This window comes from Papaver somniferum, chromosome 2, assembly GCF_003573695.1.
Source record: "Papaver somniferum cultivar HN1 chromosome 2, ASM357369v1, whole genome shotgun sequence".
Taxonomy (NCBI): domain Eukaryota; kingdom Viridiplantae; phylum Streptophyta; class Magnoliopsida; order Ranunculales; family Papaveraceae; genus Papaver; species Papaver somniferum.
The window spans coordinates 123,313,278-123,324,511 of NC_039359.1; the positions used below are offsets into that span (position 1 = coordinate 123,313,278).

General features: G+C 36.5%; 1 protein-coding gene and 1 long non-coding RNA gene across 7 annotated transcripts; one reads left to right on the forward strand and one right to left on the reverse strand.

Annotated features, from left to right (window-relative positions):
• The first annotated feature begins 837 nt into the window (after positions 1–837).
• On the forward strand, positions 838–3,703 carry LOC113349017 (deSI-like protein At4g17486). Its single transcript, XM_026592938.1, has 4 exons — positions 838–1,313; positions 2,253–2,540; positions 2,939–3,019; positions 3,221–3,703. Exons 1-4 carry the CDS (start codon positions 1,175–1,177, stop codon positions 3,367–3,369), a joined length of 657 nt encoding a protein of 218 aa, XP_026448723.1. The 5' UTR covers positions 838–1,174; the 3' UTR covers positions 3,370–3,703.
• A 320-nt stretch (positions 3,704–4,023) lies between these two features.
• Positions 4,024–6,379, reverse strand: LOC113349018. 6 transcript variants are annotated; one of them, XR_003359889.1, is made up of 5 exons: positions 6,150–6,379; positions 5,771–5,941; positions 4,953–5,101; positions 4,779–4,840; positions 4,024–4,329 (listed from the first exon to the last, which is right to left on the reverse strand). It is a non-coding gene; the product is annotated as an uncharacterized LOC113349018 (long non-coding RNA). The 6 variants fall into 6 exon arrangements; XR_003359887.1 differs by having other exon boundaries at positions 4,024–4,363; XR_003359888.1 differs by having other exon boundaries at positions 4,024–4,369.
• Between the last annotated feature and the right edge of the window lie 4,855 nt (positions 6,380–11,234).

An 11,234-nucleotide genomic window follows, 5' to 3' on the forward strand; every position in this document is an offset into this window, starting at 1 on the left:
AGTAATACACTTTACTACCGATTATGGTAGTACCAAAGTAGAAAATTTTTAGAATCTTGACAAAATCTCATTTTAGAGCTAATATACATTCGGAAGTCAAACTTACTACCGATTATGGTAGTACCAAAATTTGAAAATTGAATATATTCGGAGGTTAAGGTAACACACTTACTACCGATTGTGGTATTAACTACCGATTGTTGAAGGGCAATTTTATCATTACGAAATACGCGAGATAAGGACTGGCTTCAATTTAGATTTAGGTGACCCTATTTTGTCTTATTATTGGCCCCTAATTTCTTTTGGGTGGCCCCTAAAAATGTTAGCTAAAAGTACCCATATGGTAAAGTGGAACCGCATTTAACAAAGCCTTCAGTAGTCCTACTCTTACCTGCCTGGTTCACGGTATAAATCTTAAATTCACACTGTCACGTTGGGGTCGAGATCGTCTGTGCCACTGCTTGTGTGTGCCCTATGTGCCATACCAATAGAAACACGCCACATCATTCCTCTCATTAACCATGACTAACTAAATAGATTTTCTATTTATACAACACTAATCGATTAGGAAAGATAATTAATTAGTTAAAGAAGATATTACAAATCCAAGAGAAAATACCGTGTTTCTATTGGTGTGGCACATAGGGCACACCCAAGCAGTGGCACAGACGATCTGGACCCGTCACGTTGTCTTATCCACCGGAGGCAACTCAAGATGGCCCTAATCTTAATCATGTTGATTAATAATTGCCAACGCTAATTCGGAAACTCCAACGTCGTCATAACGGCCTATTTACCTTCTTTTTTTTTCTTAACTTTTCCAAAGACGAAAAAGAAATCAAAATGCTCTTCTCTTTTTAACTGAAATCCCTTTATATTTAGCATGCTTAGTGATCCAGATATTTCCCAATACGTGGGTCATAATAGGTGTACGTTTCTTTTTCCTCAGCTTTCAACCCCCAAAAACGCTTGAATTCATTGCGAAAGCTGAAGAAAAAAGAAAACAACATCCAAATTCTAGCTGAAATCCTTCAATCTCCAAGTCCTCCCTTGTTAAATTCTCCCATTTTCATTAGATTTTCAGAAGATCCTATTCAAGGATTGCAAATTTTTGAAAGAAAAGCAGATTTTTTTTAGGGGTTTCTGTGAAGAATCTGAGAGGAGATCTGTCAATATGGGTAATATAAATTCAGGTTCTGAAGATAGTGATGGCAACTATCAGGCACCTGTTATCTTGAATATTTACGATCTTACCCCTATCAACAATTATACCCGTTGTGTTGGTTTGGGGATTTTTCATTCTGGGATTGAAGGTATTATTACATTCTTTTGATTACATTTTGTTGTTGTTGATATTCCTTGATTTTTTTAATTGTCAAAAATGCATGTTTTGTAGATCTTAAATGTCTTAGAAATATGGTCTATGGTGATGGTAATTTATGTTCAAATTGTAATTTCATGTTTATTGCTGAGATACTCACAGCTTGGGATTGGTCAAGTTAGGATCCAAAACATTATTTTGATAATTCTGATTGGAAATTTGTCAAATATTAAATGGATAATGTATGCAAGGAAATATGTGAGGTTTTTTATTATTTGATGATATGTGAACAAAATTTGAAAGATGTTAGAGCTAATTGCATGACATTCAAATCTGTTGATTATGATGTTCATCTGTTCCTTCAAGTTAAGGGAGTGATTGGTTGAATCATGATTCATGCATTTGGGTATCTCAAAACATGCTGTCATTCGTTGATTGGGGATATTTTTGTTTGTTGTTAGAATAATTTTCTGATATCCGGTTTGCATTTTGAGTAATGAACAGAACCTGTACCTCTGTTGTTTTATATTTTGGACTTGAGATCTTAGAAGCCACCGCATTAACTATTTGGTATATGGTTTATCTGGTGCAAGTACTCATAATTAAGGAACTTAATTTGATTGAAAGTACTATATTAAGGAACTTATTGCGAGTACTGCATTACCACTTTTACTAGATTGGTAAAAAGAATTTGTTTGTTGCTTGATTGTATTGTGTCATCCTCAAAAAATAGCATTAACATCCTATACTACTAGGTATCTTAAGCTTGGGACTGAGATAAAATCGAGTAATCTTCAAGTTTCTAATTTGTATCAAGACTCATTAACTAGTAATTTGATTTAGGCTATTTTGCACTCACTGTTCATTTTATCTCATAGTGAAGATCTGGTTATATTGTGTGGTTGCCTAAACCTTGTATATTGGTTGGCAGTTCATGGTTTGGAATATGGGTTTGGAGCACATGATTACTCTGCAAGTGGAGTTTTTGAGGTAGAACCAAAGCGATGCCCTGGTTTTCTGTACAGATGCTCAGTGCAGTTGGGTTATACGAAAATGCCACCTGCTGAGTTCCGGTTATTTATGGAGGATGTAGCTTCGGAATACCATGGTGACACCTATCATCTGATCACTAAGAATTGCAACCATTTCACGGAAGACATGGCAATGAGATTAACTGGCAAAGAGATTCCTGGATGGGTTAACAGGCTTGCCCGAATAGGTACGAAGTCACATCTCTTTACAGGATAGCGACCATTCTTAATTTTTATATGTTTCCTTATTGTGCTTCTCAGCTTCTCTAACCGAAAGATGTTAACTGCAATTTAGTTACCAACTCTTCATGTAGTTCTACTAGACAACAAACTGTTGATGAACTCTTTATGCTCTCCTAGTTTACTGAATTAAGCTGCTTTCTGTGGAAAATGTATGATATGCCACCATGACTTTCTTATTCAGAGTAATAGAAAATTTTCTGAGGAACTTCATAACTTTGTAACCTGCCTTTACTTCTGACGCTGTGCAGAAAACATTAAAATTAAAAAAGTACATAATGTCTGAAATAATGAATATTGGCGCATATACTCGTATAACATTTTGAATGTGATCTGTTATATTCAGGTGTCATGTGCAGTTGTTTGCTTCCTGAAAGCCTCCAAGTAACCACAGTTAAACAGTCGCCAGAGTATCACAATTGTTCTGGTTAGTAATAAACTCTCACATTTAGTATCAGTTATTCTCATCCAACTGTTTATTACTAATCTTAACCTGTAGTTCTGTTTAAGGATTGTGGTCGAAAAATACTACTGGACTATTATTTCTGCTTTGTAAGAATCTTGTTTCCCAAAACCTAGAAAAAGGGCATTTAACCATCTGTGGAGTTTCAATATTTTGTGAATACAGAGGAAGATGGCTCTGAGTCTCAATCCACGCCAACCACACGCGAACCTACAGAAATTGATGAGGCAGATCAAGCTGATAAACATCTCCTCTCTCCTACTAACGTGGGTGGTATTGAAGTTTCTTTTGTCCGAGAATCATCTGTCAGGTGAAGTGGTGAAGTCCTCGTCTCTCTGTTTCTTTTGTCAGAGAGTAGCCTTGGTATAAACATCAATTCAAAGGAATACTTTGATACGCATGGTGGTTCTGCAAAATGAACTACCTTCGTTGGGAATGTATTATAGTCCATGGTTGTGTATAATTACATTTTTGGTAAACGAGTTGCATTCCGGGTTGATCAGCTTAGTGTGACGTTTGTCACTTTATCTCACAGTTGTTCTTGCCTGTCTTAATGGTATGAAGCACTCTCCTTTCCGGTAAAAGATGTTAGAATCTTTTTTGGAAACATAAACTGTTGGGAAAATGAATGATTTGGTTTGGTGTGTCTGGATGTCCATTAGAATCTCTGAAATCAGAAGATTTTGATATTGCAAAATCATAACAACCTTCTTAATATCTAACTGTGTTATTTAGAATCAGTTTTGGTCAAATCAATACTATAGCCATTAGTCATCCTAATAATTTATTTTCATTAGAATAGAAATTGTCCAAACAGATTCAAATCAACGATTGATTGATTGAGGTTTGGAAGAAAAAGCATTGATAAAGTAACAAAAAGGGCTCATAATTTTGAGCCAGGGTTCCTTCTAAAAATGCACACCTACATGACTGTATTTACCACACAAGTTGTGGAACAAACAGAAGTGTTTTGAAAAAATTATCAAATCATAACCAGAAATTTCATGGAACTTAGTAGCATATATATCAAGTAAAAAACTTTGGTTCAACATAACCCATTATAACCTAAAAGGGGAGGTTCATTCATTTTACATTTCCTAGGGCTATGGATTTGGAGATCCCCCTTTTTATATCTCTGCCACTGGAGTGTACAGAAGCAACACCGTCAAGGTTCAAAGTATTATAACAAATGTCATCTCTGCTTATCTTATGCCATAATAACAATCTGTAGTTGAAGAAGCTTGGGCGCTGATGGTGGGACTTCAAACCTCCTGCTAGTTACTTAAGAAGTCAATAGTAGGCTGAAGTCTGTAACTTGAATAGATTTCTAAGGTCAATTAGAAACCCGAAGCTGCAATACATCTACTAAAAAAAATATTGATTAACATGAATTTAACTTTTCTTAATTAGAAAATTAGAAGAGGCTCTGAACTCTGTAGTGGATAGGGTCCAATACGAACCATTCCTACTTTAATTCAAATAAATTAGAGACTTGAATCTAGACTGGTGTATATGTTACTCTCTGTCTTATGAAGATAATTGCAGGAAAAAAAAAGTAAACCAAGGGTTTAAAGTAAAATATGGAAGATTTAACTGAGATAACAAAACAAAGCAACCTTTTTGGTGAAAGGAAAGATAAACCCCAAGTATATTTTGATATTCATCACTGTACAGAGAATTCCAAATCTAGCAAATAATTTAAGAGATGACAAGAGTTACTTACTGTCACACCTCTTAAAAGCTCAGCAATATCCCTTTCCAAGACAATTTAGACAACGCTGCACCCTGAAAGACAATAATAAACACATCACCTCGACATATAAGGTCTTAAGATCACAAAGCTCAATTCTCCCTTGAAACCTAGCTAATATTGTTATGCACCAAGGTCAGTTCTGACCTGTTTCCTTCACATGTGGGGCAGAGACATGGATTTATGGCAACAGGATCATATAGAGGTGACCACTCTACTGTAGAATTCCCTTTGCATAATTTGCAAATATAGAACCCCTTACCTCTACAAACTCCACAAGGTGAAGCACCTTTTTTCTACACAACACAAAAGAATGCACTGTTGAGAAATCAGCATAGCTCCAAAACGGAACCTGATCATAACAAATGGTTCGTAATAACTTTTCTTATTACTAAGATCAACTCTGAGTACAAGTTAAAAACTCTACAAGAAGTAGTAGTGGTCAAATTGAAGTTGCCGCTTAAGAAACAAGTTGTATCTATGTGCAATAATCTTCCATTCTCTGCTAATTTGACAAGCACCAGGAAAGAACTATGGAATGCTATCCAGAGAGCTCTTTAGACCCCAGCATGATTTTCAGACTGACATCCAAAACACATGTGCGAGGCCAATTTTTTATTAAAAAAAATGTGATGCCAATGGGCTCCATTTATAAAATCTCAGCACTTGGATTATTTAGGATCCAAACTGTCTACTGTCTCCCTTAATTCCAAAACTTATAGTCAGTAAAATGAGGTACTACTGTGATACAATGATTTGTTTTGAAGTTAGAACTTCATATAGTTTCCTTGGTTACTCTTGTTCAGAAAATTTAACGGTTCAGCATAACATCTAGCGGCAGAGGGTCGAAATAGAAAAATAAAAATAAATCCAATGAGCCAAAGATCAAAGCAAGGTACTTCTGTATTATTTCTAAAAGTTAAAATGCTGTGGTAACTTGTATGTAATGTTGTATTAGAAATTACCCGTTTAGCTTCAGAAACAGTTTGCAGTGCTCGAATCGTAAGAGTAGAAGCCAACGACAGCGTGATGACTCCACCAAACAAAATACCAGCAGCGGTACCAAGCTTACGTAAAGGCTCAGGGACACCACCCACCATATCCCTCGAGATACAGACTAATAGTGCTTGGGTAAGCTATAAGATAATGATGGAATAAGTTAAATGAACAATTTTGTATAATAGCAAACAATTGTAGTTCTATAATACAGTATACAAAGCTTTGGTATTTCTTTGGCGCATATTGTCAAACAACAATTACTCAACATGGAAATTTTGCTATTTTACACAGTCTGATCTCTATGGAGTAAAGGGGCGCATAAAAAAAGGTTGGGAGTAGGCATACCTGCTGTAGAAATTGAATTTGGTACCAATTTGAAGACAAAGATCAAACTAAGTATCTCTACTAAAAATCAATCAAAAATTCAAGATTATACAAAGTAAAGACTTGTCACTTATAAATTGGAATCCATTATTTTCTCACTCTATTTCTTTTCTCTTGATGAATCCGTGTCTTTAAATCTCTATCTTATCCTCTCTTCAAAGAAAAAACGGAAGCTATTCGTCTCCGAGTCATAAGTCGCTAAGAACTTCCAAGTATCTTTGTGTTAGGATACGGGCATCCAACTCAAAATCAATCAAGTGGAGAGGCCCTAAGAGATTATAAACCGCATGATCTTAGATAACCCAACAATGTGGGACTAATAATGTCAACATGCCCCCTCACGTGTAGCCTCGTTGGATCTACATATGGACAATAAATCGGGTGATGCGGTGTAAAAGCGCGGTCAACGACTCGTCGCAAATAGCCTGCTCTGATACCAGGTTAGAATTTATAGACATCCAACTCAAAACCAATTGGCAATGAGTGGAGAGACCCTAAAAGATTATAAATCGCAGGATCTTAGATAACCCAATAATGTGGGACTAATAATCTCAACACTTTGGTGATGCTAAACACAACCCTCTTTTGGTTTAAGTATAAGGGAAATGTATAAAACAGTCCCACAATTAGGATCCGATTTACAAAACAGTCCTACTGTTACAAACCATTTAAAAGCAGTCATACTTCCATCTGTTTCCTGGTTAAGTGAATGCCCCCCACCCAGAATCAGAGTTAAATGGACGGGTGAATTTACCAATCCATCTTAACCTAACTAAACTACATTTGTTACCATGATCTTATTACTATTACATCTCGAGGATGCATTAGACGGACAGGATTAATCAGGTTAGGTAAATTTACCTTACTTACCTTAACCAAACAATAGTAGATCTGCTACCACAGATCAATTTTATGTAAATCTCGAGAACTATTTCGACGGATAAGATTAGTCACAACTAAACAAAATCCATAATAGTTAGGGTTTTCTTCTCCTCTTCATTTTTCGCCGCCTCTCTGTTTCTATTCTTCAAGCTCTGCAAAAATGGCGATTGAGAGAAGAATGAGAGATTTCGAGTGAGTGTTATATCATCGGTGAGGTTTTTGTTCACATAGTTCGTGTTAGGATGCTTACTGAAATTGAGAAAGAGATGGAGATAGTGATTGAATTCGGATCTAGAAGAAGATGGTAGAGAAATTGATGTTTGTGGTAAGATAATTGATGGGTTGTATGAATTAAGGGTTTGAGTTAAGTTCTTGGGTTGTTGATTGATACTGCAGCGAGTAAGGGAGGGATGAATTGTCTGATTGTGGATGAACTGTAGTGGTGTTTTTGTGAAAATTTTCGAGCAAAGCATTTAACTGGTTGTTGAATATTGGGTATTTTTTTGATTAACTGTAGTGGTTGTTTAACAATTTTAGGGATTTAATTTCATAAAACCTGATTAGGGAAAATTGGGTATTTTGTATTTTATCTGATATTGTCTGTCGATTGGAGTTGATGGTCTTTATGGGTATTTGAGGAGAGTTTAGACATGAATTCGAAATTGGGAAGAACATAGAAGAAGTATGACAGTGATGATGTTGTTGGGTCGAGAAGATCCAGAAGTTGATGAAGAAATTGAGCTCAAAGAGGATCAGAGAAGATGAGGTTGAATTCAGAGGTTGGTGATAATGGGTTCTGTTGGATCTGTTTTGAATATCAGAAAGAACAAGAAGCAATGTGCAGTTAGCTTATGGTTATGTTGCAGCTGAGTTGGTGATGAAGGAATGGTGGTGAATTGTGCTGGTGGTAGTGAGATTTAGAAGACAAAGCTAATGCTGCCAATGGTGGAGACTCAGGTGCAGTGCTGAGAAATGAGAAAGTTAGTTTGAGTAAGAGATGTTGGTTCAACTGGTTGCAATGGGTTTCATGATGGCTGCGAGCTAATGGAGTCTATTAGTTGGATGCAGTGGGAGATTGTTGGTCTGACGGAGAAGATGGTGTTAAATGGGTAAGAACTGATGGTGCTGATGAGTTCGTGCTGCAGAGAATGAAAGATTGCGGTTGCAGCTGTTTCAGTGCAATATTGTGGAGCTGATGGAATGGTTATATGTCGTCGTTCCTGGGATGGTGGAGATTTGTAGTGGTGATGGTTATGCATAGACTGCAAGTAAGAGACAGTTATGGTGCTTAAGTTATGATGATGGCTGAGAGTTACAAGGGAAGTTGTTGCAACTGTGGAGCAGTGGTATGCAACATTAGGCATAGGCCGTGCAAATGGCTCAAACCTTGGAAATTAGACTAGTCAGCTTGAGCGTCCTTGGCAGTTGAGTTAAAGAGCTTGAGTTAAGAGGAGGGTATTTTCGAGACAATTAACAACGTTTTTTTCGCAAACCGTTATATTGGCCAATATATGATCATTTTGTAAGCAAATTACAAATGTATAATCATTTTATAACTAAATTACAAAAAGTAGGTCCATTTTGTAAATGGCCCCAAGTATAACTGAGGCAAAATACAACCCTCCACTGGATTAAGGATAGCCTATATACCACCACCACCTATAGTGGTAGACTGGTGGTAACCTGAATAAAACTTTAGCCATTTTATCTCACACCACCGCTCGGAGAATTATTCAGTGGTCCGATGGCTCCCATGTTTCCTCTCCCAGTGATGTAGAAATTTGAACCCCGTAATTGTCAAACAAGCTCTTAATTTGAAGAAGTTTTGATGTAGTTAAGCGACCACTGTTTTACCTTATCAAAAATAAAATAAAAATAAATCACACCCCCACTGAGATAAAGAGTTGTTTTAAATCTTGGAAGATGCACAATTTGAAGGGCATGGATAGGGAGGTTTGGTGGAAGATCATTCATGTAATACTGTGGCATTCGTGGAAGGAGAGAAACATAAGGGCCTTTAGTGGTAGGGCAATGGATGTTACTGAACTATCTTTAATCATTAGGCAAACTATAATTTTATGGTCTTTTTATAAGAATCTCTTTAAGGGTTATTTCTTGAATCAAGTTTTGTTTAATCGAGGGACGATTCTTTACGTATAGTTTGGTGATGTTTTAACACTTCAAACTATCGAAAGAATAGCATTGCAAGGGAATTTCTAATAAAAGAAACAAAAGTTTTGTATCTGAAAAAATAAATCAAACTTAGCTGAAAAAGTGGGGGTACAACAACCACACCCAATATTTCGCTTAGCAATCTGTATGGACAAACTCCAATATACTTTCTAGAGAATCAACTAGACAGTCAGACTCAATATTAAGAAAAGTATATCAAAGAGTTTATATCTCAATCTCTCGATTAGATATATACTCAGGCAAATAGAAATCTGCGAGTCTTTATCAAATACTAGAGAGATAACTTGGATGGTACCAAAGACCAATATCCAAGTGTCAATCAATTTAAATCAACAACCAAAAGGTCGGATATTCTAATTGATTGAACAATGCACAACCTGTGATATTTCAATTATATAACAAATATATAATGCGGAAAAGAAATAACACAGACACCAGAATTTTGTTAACGAGGAAACCGCAAATGCAGAAAAACCCCTGGACCTAGTCCAGATTGAACACACACTGTATTAAGCCGCTACAGACACTAGCCTACTCCAAACTAACTTCGGTCTGGACTGTAGTTGAACCTCAATCAATCTCACACTGATCCAGGGTACAGTTATGCTCATACGCCTCTGATCCCAGCAGGATGCTACGTACTTGATTCCCTTAGCTGATCTCACCCACAACTAAGAGTTTGCTACGACCCAAAGTCGAAGACTTTACTAAAAAAATCTGTATCACACAGAAAAGTCTACGGTAATAGATAAATCCGTCTCCCACGAATATACCTACGAGTTTTGTTCCGTCTTTTGATAAATCAAGGTGAACATGAACCAATTGATAAACCGGACTTATATTCTCGAAGAACAACCAAGTATTATCAATCACCTCACAATAATCCTAATCGACGCAGCGAAAAAAGATATTGTGGAATCACAAACAATGAGATGAAGTGTTTGTGATTACTTTTCTATCTTGCCTATCGGAGATATAAATCTCGAGCCAATTATTACAATCGTACTCGTAACGATAGAAGATGAAAGATCAGATCACACAACTACAAGAAAAGTAGTATCGGTCTGGCTTCACAATCCCAATGAAGTCTTTAAGTCGTTAACCTGGTTTTAGAAGAAGAAACCAAAGGTTAAAGGAGAATCGACTCTAGCTATGCAACTAGTATCACAGGTAAGGTGTGGGGATTAGGTTTCCAGTTGCTAGAGTTCTCCTTTATATTGTCTTTCAAATCAGGGTTTGCAATCAATGTTAGCTTGGTAACAAAACATTCAATATTCACCTTTAGATGAAAACCTAATTAGATTCAAGCTAATATTTCTCAACCGTTGGATCGAAAACTTATCTTGTTACACACAAATGAAATGTCCAATTTTGGGTTTATGTTGCCGTTCCCAAACATTAACATTTGTTGGTTCAACAATAGTTAACCAAATGGTTAGCCATATGATCACCTTCATATCCACCATATTCTTCTTCACCATGACTAGTTCAAATGACTCAAATGAACTAGTTAGAGAGTTTTTCAATTGCTTAGATCTTATGTAACTACACAAGACATAATCAAAGCAAAAACGGTTTGATTCACTCGAATCGGTTCATGAACTTTATAGCCACGGTTTGCAAAAGAATTCCTTAGTTTATATAAACATGAGTTCAAGAACAACCGATTTTAGATATAACCTGCTCAAGTTCGCGGACTTAAGCTCACGAAAGGAGTTCACAAACTCCAGCAGAAATTCTCGGGTCGAGAACTTCTGCCAGTTCGCGGACTTGGCTCACGCCACAGTCCGTTTCTCTTGATCAACGAAGTTCGCAAACTTTGGTTCAAGGAATAAGGACTTATACATATATGTGTTTCCACAACAATGCTTATATCCTACCAATGGTTATGTAATCTAAACTCTCATTTCAATCATTGAAACATTCTCAGAGGACGTTATATAGCCGTTATTCACAGACCATTTTTCGTCA

What these genes read in the sequence shown, in the direction of transcription:
- LOC113349017 (XM_026592938.1), top strand. Translation starts at nt 1,175, where the DNA reads ATGGGTAATATAAATTCAGGTTCTGAAGATAGTGATGGCAACTATCAG. An exon ending in TAACAGGCTTGCCCGAATAG is followed by an intron (nt 2,541 to 2,938) that starts GTACGAAGTCAC and finishes TGTTATATTCAG; the next exon opens with GTGTCATGTGCAGTTGTTTG. An exon ending in AGAGTATCACAATTGTTCTG is followed by an intron (nt 3,020 to 3,220) that starts GTTAGTAATAAA and finishes TTGTGAATACAG; the next exon opens with AGGAAGATGGCTCTGAGTCT.